Here is a 20306-nt window from a genome sequence, read left to right as displayed (position 1 = left end):
CAACACCTCTTCTTCCTTGTAAACATGGCTTTTGGTGTCCATTAGTGTTTTGGCCGCAACAAATGAGCTAGCGAATGCATCTTGACTGCAACAATGGCAGGAGCACAAAGCAGGATCCGTCCGATTCTTCCACCTATTCTGCGGTCTCCATTGGAATATAGAATGGTCAGACCGTGCAGCCAATTGTGGATGTCAACAATCTTTTATAAAGAGAAAGCTGATGGAATGGAATGCAATATATACCTCAGGATAGCCCAATGCGCTGTGTCCACCTAAATGTATGCTTCAAAGCAAAAGATTGGTCCTCATGTAGAGAGTTGGTCTTCCATCTCACCTAGTTTCTCTGCATGCAGGTTCTGATTGAGATCCCACACATTCTCCTGCAGCCTGTTATGTATGGGCTCATAGTCTACAGTTTTAGTTCATTTGCCTGGGCACCAAAGAAACTCTATTAGTACTTGTTTTTCATGTTCTTCACATTCATGTACCTCACATCCTACGGAATGATGGCTGTTGCCATGCCTCCCAACAGTGACATTGATGCCATACTGCATTCTATGCAATATGGAACACCTTTGCGGGCTACCTCGTTACTTGACCAGAAAGTTTTGTTGGGCCAAATATACCAGTTAAGCAATGTTATTTCTTAGATCAAAAATTGAGATGCTAATCATGTTTGTGGCTGGTCTCAGCAGATCCCTGTGTGGTGGAGATGATATACATGGGTATGCCCAGTTGCGTTGACGTTGTACGGACCTCGAGTTTACAAATTTGGTGATACTATGCAGCACTTTATAAAGAACTATTTTGGAAGTTTAGGCATGATTTCTTGGGAGCGGTTGCTATTGGCATAGTTAGATTTATTGTGCTTTTCACTTGTTTTTTGCCCTGCTCTTTTCGATTAGAGTCTTTTAACTTCCAAAGAAGCATGAGAAACATCAAGACAACGAAACAGAAACTCCTACTTCCAAGCTGCTATTCCAATTTGCCCGTGTAGAGTAGGTTTTGGGTCGTATATTTCACACAAAAGATTTTTTTTTTTTTTTTTTTATAATCACAACAAACTTTTTTTTTTTTTTGTAATGTCAACGGTTGAATCGTGCAATATTAACTTCAAGACCTGTATAGATATATGAAATACTTTAAGATCTGTATAAGATACGGTCTGGTGGGTAACATCCTAAAAGAAGACCCATCATTCTTTCACACAAAATATACAACCCAAAAGAGTAGCATGTACCGTAGATTTTTATTTTCCGATAACTTAGAAACCATCTCCTGCTGTTGTATCAAATAGGCAAATGGTATTCCCCTCAGGTTCATGTAATTTTGAATTGTACAATATATCATCTATTACCAAAGTCTCTGAAGCAGGTTAGAGAGGCCTTTTTCAAAATCGAGTAGGGGCATATTTGACATTACAATAATGATTGGCATGAGTCATCTTATCCTCTTCTTGCTAATTCCATCGCTAGAGCCGCTGAACTTACGAAAAAGACCAAAATACCCTTCCTTGGTTCGGTACCTAACATAACGACCCTATCCTTTCCCTCCTTTCATGGCTTCTCTTCCTCTTCCCACCATCCCCAACCCTCCCTCCTCCCCAAAAAGGCCCATCAAAACCCTCCAAAAATTCCAATCTTCCGAGTCTCATCACCTCTCCAAATACCCAAAGAAGCTCAAAAGCTCCCAATTCTCGACCAAACCGTATCTCCAGCAAATCTCCTCCCTATGTAAACAAGGCTTGCTTCACGAAGCCTTTGTCCTTCTCGCACGATTGGAGTCCGACGACCTCCCCATCGGCCCCGAAACATATGGGGAATTGCTTCAGGGATGCGTCTACGAGCGGGCCTTTTCCCAAGGTCAGCAAATCCATGCTCGGATCCTCAAAAACGGCTCTTTTTTCTATAAAAACGAGTATATAGAGACCAAATTGTTGATTTTTTATGCGCAATGCGGTTGCTCCGCGAGTGCCGAGGAGTTGTTTCTCCGGCAGTCGATGCCCAATGTTTTCTCTTGGGCGGCGATGATTGGGTTGCGCTCTAGACTTGGTTTCAGTGAGAAAGCTCTCATGGGATTCAGTGAAATGCTGGAAGCCGGCGCTTTTCCAGACAATTTTGTTATCCCGAATTCTCTGAAAGCATGTTCCACCCTTCAATGGATTGGGTTTGGAAAGGGGATTCATGGCTATGTCTTAAAGATGGGATTTGCTGGTTGTGTCTATGTTCTGAGTAGTCTCGTGGATTTTTACGGGAAATGTGGGGTTCTGGAGGACGCAAGGAAGGTTTTCGAGTATATGCCTGAGAGAAATGTGGTTACTTGGAATTCAATGCTTGTAGGTTACGTTTATAATGGCCGAGATCAGGAGGCTGTGGAGCTATTTTATGATATGAGAAATGAAGGTATTCAGCCAACTCGGGTCAGCATTGCAAGCTTCCTATCTGCATCGGCAAATTTGCAAGCTCTTGATGAAGGTAGACAAGGTCATGCAATCGCAGTCTTGTGTGGGTTAGAGCTTGATAACATTCTGGGTAGCTCTATCATGAACTTTTACTGCAAGCTAGGACTGATAGAGGAGGCAGAGTTCATGTTCAGCCAGATGGCTGATATGGATGTCGTGACCTGGAACTTGCTGATATCAGGTTATGTGCAAGATGGACAGATTGAAAAAGCTCTTTACATTTGTTGTCAGATGAGGAAGAGAAAATTTAGATTTGATTCTGTGACTCTGGCATCTATCTTATCAGCCTGTGCTGATTCCTGGATGCTAGAACTTGGCAAGGTTGGGCATGGTTATTGCATTAGAAATAATTTTGAATCAGATGTAGTTATTGCAAGTATCCTGGCAGATTTGTATTCAAGATGTGGGAGGATAGACTATGCGCAGCGAGTATTTAATGCTACAACTTCAAGAGATTTGATATTATGGAACACATTGATTTCTGCATATGCACAGTATGGCCTGAGTGGAGAGGCCTTGAAAATTTTCTATCAGATGCAGCTGGAGAGTGTGCCCCCAAACGTGATCTCATGGAATTCAGTTATTTGGGGTTTTCTAAGTAATGGACAGGTCAGTGAGGCCAAAGATATGTTCTCACACATGCAATTCAGTGGGGTGCGTCCAAACCTAATCACATGGACTATGCTAGTTCATGGGTTAGCTCAAAATGGATATGGTTATGAGGCAATTAAACTATATGAGCAACTGCAAGCAGTAGGCCTCAGACCCAGTCCTATGAGTGCTGTAGGATCACTCTTGGCCTGTACTAACCTGGCATCATTACATTATGGAAAGGTTATGCATGGACATGTCATGAGACGAGGACTCTTATCCTCTGTTCATGTTGCAACGTCTCTCATAGACATGTATGCTAAATGTGGAAGCTTGAAACTTGCGAAGAATGTATTCGAAATGGTTTCAACTAAGGAGCTGCCTCCTTACAATGCAATGATATCTGGGTATGCATTGCATGGTCAAGCCAAAGAAGCTCTCACACTCTATAAGAAGATGCATCAGGTGGGAGTGGAGCCAGATGAGATTACCTTTACTGGGCTTTTGTCAGCATGTAGCCATGCAGGACTTTTTGATGAAGGTTTGAAGGTCTTCACTGAGATGGTTTCTGTATACCATATAACTCCACAAAACGAGCACTATGGCTGTTTGGTTACTCTGTTCACAAGATTTGGTAGTTTCAAAGAAGCACTGAGGGTTGTAGCTGCAATGCCTATTAAGCCTGATGCCCATGTATTAGGATCTTTACTAGCCATGTGCAAGGAGCACCATGAGATAGAGCTTGGTGAATATCTCTCTAGGTGCCTATCCAGGTTGGAACCAGAAAACTTGGTAAATTATTTAACACTTTCCAACCTTTATGGAGCTTCTGCGAGGTGGCAGGAGGCATCAAAAGTTAGAACAGTAATGAGAGATACCGGGCTGAAAAGAAATCCTGGATGCAGTTGGATTCAAATCGGAAGTAAAATGCATGCATTTCTAGCAGGAGATAGATCACACCCTCAGATGGACAACATATTGGACACCTTGCTGTGCTTGCACAGGGAAATGAAAAATATTGGTGGTGCTTGTGCACCAACGGTTGCTCACAACATGCAGTTCGATGCAGCAAGGACCCTGTGCTCTTAGAACAGAAATTAACTAGTTGCTGAATAAATTAGTGATAGGGATGGACCCTTGAGTTTTGAGTAAAACAAATTTGAAAATTTTGGACTAGAATTATTTGGAGAGAATTTCGAGAACTTCTACCAAAATGAATCCAGATCTTCTGTATCCATTGCTATAAAGGATAAACAGTGTTTGAGGATTTGAGAGTAGCTGTTAAGGAAACCCAGATTCTTAATGTGGATCCTAACGGGGACAAAAGAATTCATTTTGATGGTTACGAAAAGACAGTGAATCGTTTTGCCAAGGAGGAAGAAGATGATGATGAAGATGATGAAGACTTTGAATCCATTGGCTGGCATGAAATTACACTGAAAAATTCACCCTCTCAAGGAAAACACACCGATGTTGAAGTTCTTGCTGAAGCTAGAGAACTCTATTTACCGCAAAAGGGTATAAACCTTGTCACTGGTTTGATGAATATATCCAGTGACAGCAGCTTTTGCGGCTAAATGCTTCCACACCGGGGGCTCTTAATTGATTATAAGCAGGAATGGTGTGACTGAGAGTCAGGCAGATTTGGTTGTGGTTTCTAGTTTGCAAGATAGACGTCAGAACTCACTCAAGAAGCAGCATGTCAGTTTGATATACCGAGTGTACTAAACATGGCAGGTGCTGCTGTTTTTAAGCTTCATTACACCATAACAAGGTCCACATCATATGCTCATCATATGTAACCTCTTTAGTTTAAGTTCAGGAGGCTGATGATGCATACTATACACATGCTATAATGTTGAAGTGCGTCTAAAAATTGAAAACTGCAATGGCATCCAGATTATTCTTTTCTTTAGCAAAGGTGTTCTATTTTGTTTCCTCCATCACAGCTGAAAGAAACCAACAGGAAGGAGCATTGAAACATAGATAAATTCTTGAACATGAATCTAATCGCACCTTAGCATCCATCTGAGCCATGTCATACTTCTACGACGTACTTTTATAGCCATACAGCTTCGGGACTCAAACCCTACAATTGTGGTTTGTATAGAGTTCATTAAAAAAAAAAAACAATTAAACTCGGCTACTTTATCTACTCATGGCCGGTGCTCACAAATGCTTGGATTGCATTCATAATCTGTCTTCGCTTTTTCAATATATATTCGATATAATGTTGCAAAGTCAAACATACATCAACTTCGAGGTGCACGAGAATTTTAATAGGAATGATAAAATCGATCCGACCTAATGGGTATGCACGCTATCCAAATCCGGTTAAATCTGAAAATTAGGATTTGACTGGGTTTAGGTTCGAATTTGAGGAAAATTCAAAAACTATAGCATGGGTATGAGTAGTACTGTTTTCTATCCAAATCTGAATCTGAATCCGATTCAAATCTATATATATAGATAATATCCGAATCCATACTCGTAGGTTTGAATATATATATATATATATATATATATATATATATATATATATACACGCAGCACTGGAGCAACCTGCAAAAAAGTCTGGATCGAAGGATTGTGCTCTGGTGAGGATCTTTTAATGCTCAAATCAGAATGCGCAAATAGAGAAGCAGAGTTTTTAACTCTCTGAGATGGACTACTTATCTGAGTCCTCGGGGTTTGAGTATTTATAGAAGAGACGGCTATATAACCATTCTTGGAAGACAGGCTGGTCGAATCTAGTGCAGTTGTTTGGTTGTGATTCTCAGAATCAAACGATTGCACCTACAAGATTCTCAGGATCAGGCGGTTGCACCCAAATAGGATTGACAGCTGTAGTCAGTTGGTGTCTGCATTTTGAAACTGAGTCTGGTCAATCTGCTTTTAAGGAGAGATCAGAGAGTGTGGCGTGCTGAATAGAGCTCGAAGCTAGTTACCGATCGACTAGGAGTTGGGACTAATAGTTTTTCGATCAAAACTCGATTAGATGGATTGATTGGAAGACTAGCCGACTCACAGTTGTTATGCTGATTAGAGATTGTTCCGATATGCAAGCTGAGTAAGGATCGGATGCGACCGGAGATCGACCAGCAAGTTCTATGATCAAAGGTCGGACCAAATCTTTTTCGTCCAGAATTCAGACAAAGAACCATCTGACTAAGGGTCAGATCAAAGATTGACCGACTAGAGGTCGAACCAGGCACACACTGACTAGGGGTTGGATGAGTCATAATCAATCATGCAACTACACTGCTTAAGGTGTGCACTCGAACTAGCGCTTTTAGATCAGAAATCGGATCAAGAACATACCGACGAGGGATCGGACAAAATAATCTCCGACCAAAGGTCGGAACAGATATTTACCGATCACGAATCGGGCAAACCACAACAATTAGACCACTTGAGAGGCGCTGATATGGATCCAAAGGGTCATAATGGGCTTGAATCTTTATACAGCATCGGTCTATTCCAAATTACTCCTAACACACACACACACACTATATATATATATATATATATGATCTATCTCTATATATAAATATTCAATTTATAGTTAATGTGATATATAATTATATTAGTTTCATCAAATATTGAATTGTATTTGTATATTTTTTCTTCATTCTCATTATTTTTTAGTATCTCAAGCTTTTTTTTCACTTAATATTTTTTATTGTACATTGAATAAGATAATTAATATTTTTATATCTTAAAAATATTATAATTTTGAATTCTTTTTCTTTTTGAGCAAATCCTAATAGAGGTAATCTTGTTTTATTTAAAAATAATATCTTTTCATCTTTATAAAATAAGGAATATAAACTTGTTCAAAACATCAATAATAATAATTACTTTTTTCTTTTCTTCATTATGGTTTTGTCTTCAAATAGATAATTCTAATTCATCCCATGGTAGTGATTTATTTTTAATTCATTCCATAAAAATTAAGTTTAAAATATAAAAAAAATATATCAAGTGTATGTCAATCAAGCTAATAAAGCAATTGAATCTAATAAATAACTATTTCTATACTATATAATCATTAATATATATTTTATAATAAAAGTAATTAGTAGCTTTGGTTCTAAAGTAAAAAATTGAAAGTAAAATATTCTCATTATATATTGCAGCTAAATAACTTGTAGAGTTGCAGTTGTCGCTTCGCGAAATTATTTGGAGGTTTGGTATTCAAGTTCATTATTTTTTTAGCATCATACTGAATTTTTATGGAAAAAATAATGGACTTAATGGTTTTATTCTACATTAAATTATAATTCTATTTTCATATTTGATTTCTATAAATCTAAACTTATAAATTATATTTTATGTTGAATTGGTAATTCTATTTTGGTTAATAATATGCATAAAATTATTTTGATTGTTTATTTATGGATATGGGATGGATATGAGACGGGTATAGGTTGGGTATGAAAAATTGAATTATCTGTGGGTATCTCCGAATCTATTGGGTATGGAGATGGATATCTCTTTTCTTATCGGATTGGATATTGGGTAAGATTTGGATATAAGATATTAAGTTCGGATTTGGAGATGGATAGTATAATATTTTATCCAAATCCTGTCCGTTGCCATCTCTAAATTTTAATAGAGCAAAGCTTAGATTAGCATGCTGCAATATGTTGTACATTTTCGACATTATGAAGGTGCAGCGCACAATATATGGCTGATGTTACTTCGCAGAATGAAACTATTTGAGGAGAATGAAACCTACCATGCTGCCTTGCCAAAGGAAAAAAATAAGAAACCATAGATTAATTATTGGATCTTAATAGCACTTGCTCAGCTGAGAATAAAACCAACGACTACAAATTAATGGTTGATCCGATCTAGTTAGCTAGTCAACATTTCTAGCTTGTCATTTCCACTGTATAAAATATACATTTTGAGGCGTTAGATGATCTACACTATCTTATACAAGAATTAGTCCCTAGGTATTAGTCAATATGCTGTTTTAGGTGCATCGACACCATCAAAGCATGTAGGAGTGTAAATGAGTCGAGCCATTCGTGAGTTACTTAAACTTGACTCGAGTCCAAGCTCGATTTGACTCGGTTATTATTGAGCTCAAATAGCTTTAATTTTGAGTCAAACTCGAATAGTTAGATGCTCAGCTCAAAAGCATACGAGCTGACTCGAATTTATATATATTTTAAATAATATTATTTTTATTTATAATACATATATATATATATATATTTAATAGATTAAGATTCGATTTTAAGTTCGAAGTCGAGCTCGAGTATAACTCGATTGATATTCGAGTCAAATTGAGTTGATCTCGAATTTTATCTATTTTTCATTGAACCGAACTTGAACTTAAGATATTAAGATTCGGCCGATCTTGAGCCGAATTTTAAATTTGAATATTTTAAATCAAATCAAACTCAAACTTTGAGCTACACAACTCAATTTGGTTCGATTACATCCCCGAAGGTATGTCACTGGAAGGAGGGAGTTATTAGGCATCCAAGCTCAAGCCAATCATCATGATTACTGCTGATAAAGGTGCACAGGTCTTGACTCTCCAAGTCTTAAGCCATTGGTTTTAGCGTACATGGTGCTATCAGTTGGTCCTTTTTCTTGCCTTGGAGCACAACTCTGCGAATGGGTCAGGTTGGGTATAGGTCCAACTTGACTCACATTAGTCTTGAGTTGGCTGTGGGTCCAAGATTCAGCTCCAGGTTTGGTCAAGACAATCGGTGAGTCGGGTTCATTTTTTTAAAGTTTCAAGATCTTGTCTGGCCTATGAGCGTAAACTTCGTAGTTAGGTCATCTTATAAGCAAGTTGGGTATGTCTTCTATGCATATGCCCTTGGGCCTATTGGTGGTTCACCAACAATTGAAAAAATTACACAGAATTTGTGGTGATACATTGGAAGGCTATCCATATAATGGTTGAAGGCGACTCTATGACTGTAGTTGAATGGTTTTCTTCACTGCCAGCAGTTGAGACTACTTCCCATTAAATATCACGTGATTGTTGGAGTATGGCTGCTTCCCTCCCATCTTATGTGATAACTTACGTCTATAGAAAGGTACGTAAATAGTATAGCTGATTGGAGGACGACTTATATGGCTAATATATAGAAATAATTTTTGGACTGCTGCATCGGAGATCTTTTTAGATTTTTTATATATTTTATTTTCTGATTTGTATGGATGTATTTTACTAGATTAGTTTGATATATCCGATTTTACTCTTAAAAAAAAACAGAGAGATGAGGAAAAATACGAACAAGGAAACGTTGGATTGCAACCCAGTCCATAGTCCCAGTCGGGAGTGCGTCCTTGCTGCTGCTGTTGCTTGTAAATTTCTAAGAGAAAAGACAAGTAACAGGAAAAGGGAAAAAGACGGGGAGCGTGTCTGCTAACTTTTCAACACGCAGCCTAGCCCCACCCCAAAGTGAGCTTCATAATATACACCGCTAAAGAATGCAGAAAGGGGTGATGAGTCCCTACCCACCCGCTGTTGCCCCGCAGGCCTGGAGGGAACAACGTGGGCGTGGGGTCCTCCCTACTGTACGGGCCACGGGGACGGGGGTGGGGTCCTCCCTACTACTAAGGTGATGAAAGAAAAGGAGAGAAGAGAACTCTTGAGTAACCAGGCGGAGACTAAGATCATAAGATGCCCTTTGTCTCTCACTAAAGTCTACACTATGTTGGTGTTGATGAAAGAAGAGGTGTATGAGGGCGAGAAAGATCATACATTGCAGCCGAAAGCCACTGGCTGGCTGCATCATGTGATTCCTCCTACAGTCCCTCACAGACCTCCCCACAGTGCAACAAGAGCTCTTTCTCTTTGTACATGATATTTTCATTTTCAAATAGATGCACGCCGGATGAGAGCAAGTAGAGAGAACAAAAATGAGATATATAGAAGGACTGCGGGGTGGTGTTGTGGGGAGGAGGGGAAGGACAAGCATGGGTCCCTTCGCAATTCCCATCCCACGTTTTCGCGTGAGACCGTGGCAACATGCGTCCCCACGCTGACACACGCCAGCGGGCTCTCTCTCTCTGTCTCGCTTCTGCTCCTTCGTCTCGTCACCGTGGCAGCAAAGTAATAAACTAAAAGGAAAAAGTTGATAAAAAGAACCGGGGGAGCGGCGACAAAAGATGATGTGCGGTCCCGCTGGCCAGCCTGTCGTCTATACAACAAATTCCAAAGTTACACCCGATGGATTTTTTAAATACATAACAATTTTTACATGTAGAAGAAACAGCCAAAAGGAAAAGAGAAATTTTTTATGCACGGCGGACAATACAGAACCACGCACATCGTCTATAGTGATTGCCTCGTATGCGAAGTTGAAAAAAAAAAAAAAAAAAAAAATTTACACGTCGTGCTTGGACTCCATCAATCATTATAGATGATACGTATGTTCTGCACCATTTACAGTACACAAAAAAATTAAAAAAAAAAAAATCTATCCAATATTTTGGACAAACATAGCGGGCTAAGTCCAGCAAGCCGCAATATCCGTCACACCAATCTCGCCCCTTTGGCTGCACAAATCAGAATTAGATGCATAATATAAGATATATGAGGCCAATGACAATAGCTGTAACACCTTCGGTCCAGTTTGAAAGGCTACCTTCTGTCATGTACTAATAATATTTAAAAAATAAATTTTTTATCAAAAAATATCAAAAATAGATTTACTTTTATATGACCTGATGATGGTTGCCCTTCAAAACACGCCAGCCTGGCATGCATTAGGAAAAATTCGATGGTAAACTTACAATTAATATTTGATCTCAAACACAGTGATACTCACCTCGCAATCTCTACGGCAGTCTAATATTTTATATGATCACCTATATCCCAACATTATTAATGTTAGCTACCATAAATTTTCACAAATGACCTGACAAAACTATCATGCAAAGAACCTACTCTTAGACCGCAATCACATTTGATATTCATCATGTTCGGTTTCAAACGGCAATGACACTTAAAATTCGCTATGATCGCATATGGATGGACAATCGAAACAATTGCAACACTAGCTTCTATATTAGATCACAGATTAATTTCACGGCCTACAACGAATGACATCAATGCAGTTTCCACAATATGCCAAGAAAGGAGAATAAAGTCTCTGGGAAGGATGTTTGAGTAGAAGGAAATAAAATGAATCGAGATTAAATAATCCAACTAGAAGCTTTTCAACCTGACATTTGCCAGTTCTGTCTCCCACAAGCCATCGAATCGATTCCCATTCATCGGCACCCCGCAACAAATTAAAGTGGACTTTCTCACCTTAAAAAAACAAATTAAATTGGACTAGCAGCTAGAAAGAAACCACCAGCAGGTTTTGAAAAAATAATAATTTTTGTACACACACACACAGCGAGCGAGAGCACAGAAAATGCACAATTTTTCTATCTTCTGTATGTTGCTGTCGACGTCCCTGTGCGAGGGAGAGAAGGATTGGTTGCCATCCCATCGTGGAATGAATCAAGAGATCCGAATAACTAATCATGGGGTGGTGGCGATGGGCGGGGTGGAAGGACCCTTGGAGCGGTCGTCGGAGGATCCGCGGAGGGCGTCGTCTCCCTCCGTTCGGTTGAGGAGTTCCTCCATCATGCGGTTGACCTCGGGCATGACGGGGCGGGCGTCGGGGACGTCGGCGACGCAGGCCATGGCGATCTGGAGCAGCTGCACCATCTCCTCCTCGATGTTAGGGTAACGCATCAGCTCCACGTCGAACACCTCCGCCGTCCACTCCTCCCTCACCACCGACCGCACCCACACCGGCAGATCGATCCCATCCTCCCCGAGCGCCGCCTGGTTCGGCGCCTTCCCCGTCAACAATTCCAGCAACAGCACGCCGAAGCTGTACACGTCCGACTCGAAGGTGGGACGGCGGGTCTGCACAACCTCGGGGGCGCGGTAACCGGGGACGCGGTTGGGCGCGGCAGAGGAGCCGAACAGCGGGTGGAGGCCGTAGTCGGAAAGGGTCGCCGACTCCAGGTCCTGCCGGAGGAGCACATTCGAGGCCTTGACGTTGCCATGGACCAGCCGCGCCGCCGTGTGCAGGTGGGCCAGCCCGCGTCCGGCCGCCAAGGCCACTCGAATCCGGCTGTCCCAGTCCAAAGGAGTTCGCCCCGATCCCCGGCTCCCTGTTATCGTACATCCGGTCAAGGTCAAGCTCCAACAAAAAGTTTTAAAATGATCTTTCTCTTTCTCACGATACTGATGGTCAAACAATAACTATGGTCAGGGTAACACGAATAGTAGATCAAATAGTTGACAGATTAATATAAGGGAACACAGATATCTATCGCAGTAAGCAATCAAACTTTCAAATTCTAAATTTTTTTGATGGTCAGACAATGATAGGTTGATATGATCCTTGCCGCTGTGTAAAGCCAACCAACACTCTCTAAATAGAATAGAATTTTTTCTTGCATTACATCAAACATGCAAGTCCCTTTTTTTTTTTTTTTGAGGAGGGGGGTGGGGGGTGGTCGTAGGTAAAGCAGAGGAAGCCAAGCTTTATTGAGTGAAAAGCACAATTACAAATTCAAGATAACCATACAAGAAAGCGAACTAAAACTGAAGAAAGAGACACCTAACTGAAGAGAAATACACAAAACGGACAACAGTGAACCAGGGTGAAGAAAAAAAATACATTAATTAAGCATCAAGAGTTTGCATCTAAAAAACAAGGAACAAAACATGTAGGTCCTTTGATGTAGCCTGTGACACCACAGGGAAATTTGACTTGGGTCAGAATTAAAGAAAATATCGAAATGGGGGCGTGCATTCTATAAAAAACAAAAGCATATAGCAAGATAATCCATACACGGGGAATGCAGGTTCTCACCAACGATGAACAAAGAAACGACGGACGAAGCATGACCAGGTCACGTATTATTGTAAGGCATACTTAACGCTTAAGTCGGCAGTTTACAGTCACCGTATATACGTCAAGAAATCAATGCTCTACATGTAAAGAACGAGGTTACAAGGGTGATCGTGCGCGCAAAGCAACCAACACCAGGATGAAACTACGCGACGAACGGACAAATGTCCCTCTTTCCAGAAAGCTTTTCCCTCCCATAATCAAAGTTTGGCCAGCCCGAGGATGATAGAAGCACCACGTTGGAATACAAACGAGTCCGGTGTCATTGGCTAGAACAATTCTATCACATGCTTTTTTTGAATCCAATAAAAATCGATCACATTGTCAATTATTTTTATAAAAAAATCTTATTATCGAAATTTAATTGAAAATTTTGAATAAAAAATATTTTACTATTAATTATAATTAACATGATAGTTTTTATTATTTTGAATAGGAAAAAGATTCAGTTTCCTAGTAATGATTTTTATTGGAACACGTGGTACGCCTACCCTAACCAATAGTTTGTCCGTCCCCATACGCAACACCTCAGGATAAATTATTGCCTGGACCACCCAAGATAGACCAGCGCACATCTCGGGGACGTGCACGGTGGATAACGCGCAAACGAAAATTTGTGACATGCAAAGGTGGATGTGGCGTGTTATTCACCGTGGAATTTGGATGGTCTATCTGGACCAAGCCCAGGCAATAATTTTCCACACCTCGGACCCTGGATTCTTGAAAAAAGACCTCCCGCATCTTGCCGACAGCTGTATCAACAGACCGTGCCATCAACCCTATAATGTGGGGCCCACATGTACCACTCAAAAAACGACTGCATCCACCGTAACGCACTCCCACGAGGACGTTATTTCTCCTTTCATGTTTAGTTGGGGCGTTCGGCCCCCCATTTACCGCAAAAAAAAAAAAAAAAAAAAAAAAAAAACGGGGGGACATTTTCTTTTCAGTTCACACTTCACATTACTTTTTACTCGAAAAATATTTTTTTTAAGGTGAGGTAATTGGTAAGACGTTATCTGACCGTCACATAACAACAATTTTTACAGCAAAACGGATATCGGCCGTTATTAACGGGCATGCATACAAAACTGTTATAACGGCACTTATGGAGCTGCAATGGCCACCATTCGGGACCTCACAGGCATGCTCCCAAGTGCCAAGCTGGATTCCTGTACGGTATCTACCAGCCTCGCTGGTAGCCACCACCAACCGCCGTACATTATCTTGATTTTTTTTCCTCACAACAAGAGTGCCCTCCAAGTCTACCAAAATAACATTGGTAACCTCTTTCCTTGCGTAGGAAAAACATCCTGTACGCTAATTTATCTTCAAATCAGTCCTACCGACGTCCGACTCTATCCATCGAACAGATAAACAACTCCAACAATGACTACCGATGATATCCAACCAAAGATATACCGATCGAACAGACCAATACTATTTCTAACCGATCAAACCCATATCACCGACTCACTGTCGGAGGTGGCAGCCGACGTCCGACTTCCACAAAACATCAGATCAGCCGACGGTATTTTCAAGTCATCATCCGACGTTCCGACAATCAAATACCGACATATAATCGATCAACCCGTCCAAACACCGTACAACCACTAATGACATACTGTGCGACCGTCCTGAGGCATTGTCCTACCAAGGACATGGGTTAATTTTGATGACTTGACAACCCACGCCGATTTGACAGCCGTCGACGATTTGATAACTCCCCAGTTGACTGCATCATTAATGACGGGACCATACCACATTCTACTATAAAAGGAGATAAGGCAACAATTTTGATAAGTTTTGACAAGCTTTCTCAAACTCTCTTAAGCTTTCTCAAGCTGAGCCCCTGGTTCTTTCCACTGTTGCCTAATCTCCTCTCTGACTTAAGCATCGGAGGGTCCCCGCCGAAGACATCTCTGGTCAGTGAGGACTTTCTTTGCAGATGCCCGTTCCCGATGATCTGACGACGAAGGGATTGATCGCAACAGAATTGGCGCGCCAGGTAGAGGGGTCGACAGAGGTAAGACAGCGAGCTCTATAGAGCTTGAAAAATCTCTCGAGATGACAAAAATCCGGAGTCAGCGATCGAGAGCTATCGGATCGGCGAGGCACTCTCCCCGTCGGGAAGAGGTCCCTCCTTTATCCTCCATAGCGGAACCCAGCTCTCCGCATCCGGTGGTGACCACGGAGACATAGATCGCGACGATCGTGCGGTAAATGACCGTTCTGACGGATGCGATCAAAAACCTCCAGCAACAACTGACTCAGTTGCCGCAACTGCTGACGGAACAACCGACGGCGCACCTTATGCCGTCCAGAAGCAGCCGCCGATGCTCGCGTCAACTTCTGTCTCCTCCTCAAGAGCAGCCGTCTCATCACTCCCACCGAGAAGGGGGGAGGCGACCACGGCGCGACACCCACTGATCTCGACGTCCCTCTCCTTCCCAATTGGAGCGAGCGAGGAAGGAGAAGCGGTCGCGGACACCGTCTGCCTCACTCTCAAATTCGTCGGGAGGTTCGACCCCTGGGATTTCTTAACACCGACAGTTGGACGACTACGAACGTAAGTTCGAAGAAATCGACCGTCGACTTGCCCAGCTCCAGGCGAATGATCAGAAATCTTCAAACGATATCGACTTTCGGATCACCCAACCTCTCTTCCGATTTATCCTCGACGAATCGATCCCTAATCGATTCAAGATGCCTCATGTGGAGCCTTACGACGGCTCCACCGATCCAGTTGACCATCTGGAGAGCTACAAAGCTCTCATGACAATTCAAGGGGCAACCAATGCCCTCCTCTGCATCGGCTTCCCCGTCACACTCCGTAAAGCTGCCAGGGCCTGGTACTCCGACCTCCGTCCAAGAGGTATCCACTCTTTCGGACAGCTCGAGCATTCTTTCGTGGCCCATTTCAGCACCAGTCGAAAGCCGTCACGAACCTCGGACAGTCTTTTCTCCCTCAAACAGAAAAAAAATGAGACACTCCGACATTTTGTGGCCCGATTCAATGTGGCCACACTTGAGATCCGAGACCTCAACGAAGACATGGCTATCTCGACCATGAAGAGGGGGCTAAGGGGGTTCCGATTCACATATTCCTTGGACAAGACCCTCCCCCAGACATATACCGAATTACTGGAGCACGCGTACAAATAAATGCGCGCGGACGAAGGAGCTTCCGACCGACGTCTGACTGAGAGCATAGGCCAGAAGGAAAAGCGAAAGAAAAATCGAGCTCCTGCTGAACCCAACAGGCCCCCCATCGATAAACGAGTCTCGCTCTGACGACGGAATCCGAGATCGACGCATCGCAGGTATGACTCCTACACCCCTCTCTCAGATCCTCGTGCGCAGATCCTGATGGAGATCGAAGGAGCGGAATATCTACGACGGCCTCCGCCTCTGAAGGCAAAGGGCCTCAACCAACGCGGCTGGCTAACTTGCCGACTTAGCTTCGACTAAGAAAGGCAAAATGCAAAAATGACCGCAGTCGCACTCACGACATACCGACTTGGTCACGACCGATCGAAGGATATTCGACTTGCCACCGTTTATCATACGTTCCGACATGCACGCCCGACCAAAGGTCGGCAACGGATATTCGACTTGTCATCGTTATCCTATCCGAATACGTCGGACGCTACTCAACTATCAAACTCTACGGGATGATCATGTCGACAAGCTACGTTCGGAGATTGGCAGACACCCGACCCGACGTGCACGCCCGATCAAGGACCAGACAATGGATATTCGACTTGTCATCGTTATCCTATCCGAATACATCGGACGCTACTCGACTATCAGACTCTACGGGATGATCGTGTCGACAAGCTACGTTCGGGGATTGACCAACATCCAATCCGACGTGCACGCCCGACCAAAGGCCGGACAACGGATATTCGACTTGTCATCATTATCCTATTCGAATACGTCGGACGCTACTCGACTATCAGACTCTACGGGATGATCGTGCCGACAAGCTACATTCCGGGATTGACCGACATCCGACCCGACATGCACGTCCGACCAAGGACCGGACAATGGATATTCAACTTGTCATCATTATCCTATCCAAATACGTCGGACGCTACTCGACTATCAGACTCTACAGGATGATCGTGTCGACATGCTACGTTCGAGGATTGGCCGACACCCGATTCGATGTGCACGTCCGACCAAGGTCCGGGTGTCGAATGCTCGACCAATAGTTGGGACGACTCTTGACCATCGGATCCTATGCAACTTGTACAACAGTCAGAACGCCGGCCTGCGATCGGGGCTTGCTCTGCCCTTAGCATAACGCACGCCACTGACTGTTTTGATCAACTACGCTGGATCCCACCGAATGTCCTAACGAGATATGTCGGAACTACGACCTATACACTCGGAGATGTCTTGACAAGGGGTATGATTTGATGAAAAATCACTCCTTTCGTCCGAGACCGTCGCCCACGTGGTGACGAGGACCAACACGACATCGAACTCAGGAGTGAAGGAGACAACTGTTGGAATATACCGACTGACCCCTATACGCCGATTATCCTCGGAACGGTCCTACCGATGTCCGACTCTACCCACCGGGCGGACAGAGGACTCCGACAATAACTGCCGACGATATCCGACCGAAGGTATGCCGGCTGAACAGACCAATACTGTTTCCAACCAACCAAACGATCGAACCCATATCACCGACTCACTGTCGGGGGTGGTAGCCGACGTCCGACTTTCACAAGGCACCAGATCAGCTGACGGTGTTTTCGAGTCATCACCCGACATCCCGACAACCAAATACCGACATATAGTCGACCAACCCGTCCAAACGCCGTACAACCGCTATGGGCTGTTGTCCTGTCAAGGACATGCTGTGCGACCGTCCTGGGACATTATCCTGCCAAGGATATAAGTTAATTCTGATGACCTGACAATCCACGTCGATTTGACAGCCTCCGACGATTTGACAACTCTCCAGTTGACTGCACCATTAGGCGAGACCATATCGCATTCTACTATAAAAAGAGGTAAGGCAACAATTTTGATAAATTTTGACAAGCTTTCTCAAAGCTCTCTTAAGCTTTCTCAAGTTGAGCCCATGGTTCTTTTCACTGTTGCCTAATCTCCTATCTGACTTGGGCGTCGGAAGATCTCCGTCGAAGATATCTCCGATCAGTGAGAACTTTCTTTGTAGATATCCGTTCCTGACGATCCGACGATGAGAGGATTAGCCGCAATACTTTTTACTCGAAAAATATTTTTTTTTAAGGTGAGGTAATTGGTAAGACGTTATCTGACCGTCACATAACAACAATTTTTACAGCAAAACGGATATCGGCCGTTATTAACGGGCATGCATACAAAACTGTTATAACGGCACTTATGGAGCTGCAATGGCCACCATTCGAGACCTCACAGGCATGCTCCCAAGTGCCAAGCTGGACTCCTGTACGGTATCTACCAGCCTCGCTGGTAGTCACCACCAACCGCCGTACATTACCTTGATTTTTTTCCTCACAACAAGAGTGCCCTCCAAGTCTACCAAAATAACATGGGTAACCTCTTTGCTTGTGCAGGAAAAACAAAGTGAATAAGAAATTTTCATTTTTTTGTCACCACGACCGCTCTAATCTCCATTCCACTCCGTTCGATGACAACCAAAAAAAAATCCACCCTTTTTTGAACCGATAATATGCTACTGGTATAAACTACTTCTCGGAGAATGATGATAATAATACTTATCTTTAATTGGTTTTATTTTTTAGAGAGAGAAACGGATGGATGGTAAAAGTCTAAAAGAGAGAGAGGAGAGAGTGCACTGACCGTGAAGGAGGGAGGAGAGGCTGCCGCCGGGAAGGTAGTCGAGGACGAGGAGCTTCTCGTCCTTGGAATAATAGTAGGCTCGAAGCGGTAATAAATTGGGGTGGTCCACCTTGCCCAGGGTTTCCATGTGGAGCTCGAACTCCCGCTTCATGGCCACCACGTCCTTGAGCCGCTTCACCACCACCGTGGTACCCTCTTCCAGCACCGCTTTGTACGACGTCCCCACGCTCCCCTTCCCCAGCACCTCTGCGGACGCCCGCAGCAAATCTTCCAGGTCGAAGCTGTAAACGCCGCCCTTCCCCACGAACACCAGCCGGTTCCTCTCCCCCTCCGCCGCCCCTCCCGCTCCCCCCATCTCCTCCTTGGACGACGACGTGATCACCGTCTCCCCAGACCTCCCTGCTGCCGCCGCGCCGACCCCCTTCTTCGCCTTCTCCCTCCGTTGCCGCTCCCTCCGCCGGAACATCCAGCAGATCAGCAACAACAGAAGCGCTACCAGCAGCAACGCGCCACCGGCCACCGCTATCGCGATGATCGCCGCCTTGGACAGCTTCTTGGACGATTTCGATCCCCCTGCCGGGTTTTCTGCGGGAGATGGGGCAGGGGAGGGGAAGAATGGGGAACACGGCGGGAGGGGGGCGCCGCAGAGGTTTAGGTTTCCGGCGAAGGAGGACTCCGGGAAACGATCGAGGGTCGGGGGGATGGATCCATTGAGGTTGTTGTTCGACACGTTGAAGTCGACGAGGGAGTCGATGCTGATGCTGGGGAGGCTCCCGGAGAGGCGGTTGCGCTCGAGCAAGAGACCGGTGAGGTGGGTGAGGTTGTTGATGGAAAACGGGATCTCGCCGGTTAGGTTGTTGCCGGAGAGGTCGAGGCGGCTGAGGCGGCCCAGCCTGGACACGGCCGGCGGGATCCCGCTGGAGAACTGATTGTCCTGAAGGTAGAGGCTCCGGAGATGGGTGAGGTTGCTTAGATCGTCGGGGATGGGGCCAGAGAGGCGGTTGGCGCGGAGGGAGAGGACGCGGAGAGAGGTGAGGCGTCCGAGGGTGCCGGCGGGGATGGGGCCCACCAGGCCGACGCCTGGGAGGCGGAGAGCCACCACGGAGGTGTTGCCGGAGTCGCAGGTGACGCCGACCCAGCCGCAGGCGGAAGCGTTGGCGTTCCACTGGACGCGCGGCTCGTGGGGGACCCGGGAGATGAAGGCCAGAAGCACCGCCTTGTCCTGCGTCGGCTCCGCCCTCACCACTCCCGTCATGGCGACGAAGAATACCAGCGAGAGGAGCATGGGAAGCCCCATTGGGAGCGCGAGAGCAAGAAGGAGGCCACACGCGAGACGAGCTCAATGCTGAACCAGAAAGGGCGGCTTTTTGCGGCCAATTTGGGGGAAGAGGGCGATCAGTACCATCGGGCTGAAGGGTCAGGAAAGGAAAGAGGGAAGAGGAGAGAAGGAGAGGGAGTCACGAGAGAGGGAGAGGGGGAAAAGAGGAGAGCCGTGCTTTTGTTGCTGGAGAGAGGGGAAAGGGGAAGGCTGG

At 44.3% G+C, this 20306-nt stretch overlaps 2 protein-coding genes across 2 annotated transcripts; one reads left to right on the top strand and one right to left on the bottom strand.

Moving 5' to 3' along the window:
• Positions 1 to 1543: 1543 nt before the first annotated feature.
• On the top strand, positions 1544 to 4972 carry LOC105046795 (pentatricopeptide repeat-containing protein At5g55740, chloroplastic). Its single transcript, XM_010925558.2, has one exon. The coding sequence runs from the start codon at positions 1559 to 1561 to the stop codon at positions 4139 to 4141; it is 2583 nt and encodes an 860-aa protein (XP_010923860.1). The 5' UTR covers positions 1544 to 1558; the 3' UTR covers positions 4142 to 4972.
• A 6237-nt stretch (positions 4973 to 11209) lies between these two features.
• Positions 11210 to 20306, bottom strand: LOC105041050 (probable inactive receptor kinase At2g26730). Its single transcript, XM_010917875.4, has 2 exons — positions 18775 to 20306; positions 11210 to 12205 (listed from the first exon to the last, which is right to left on the bottom strand). The coding sequence occupies exons 1-2, from the start codon at positions 20069 to 20071 to the stop codon at positions 11562 to 11564; spliced, it is 1941 nt and encodes a 646-aa protein (XP_010916177.1). The 5' UTR covers positions 20072 to 20306; the 3' UTR covers positions 11210 to 11561.

The sequence above is a fragment of the Elaeis guineensis genome, chromosome 2 (genome assembly GCF_000442705.2).
Source record: "Elaeis guineensis isolate ETL-2024a chromosome 2, EG11, whole genome shotgun sequence".
Classification (NCBI taxonomy): domain Eukaryota; kingdom Viridiplantae; phylum Streptophyta; class Magnoliopsida; order Arecales; family Arecaceae; genus Elaeis; species Elaeis guineensis.
The sequence above is the reverse complement of the archived record's forward strand: the minus strand, read 5'-3'. Positions and strand labels throughout refer to the sequence as shown.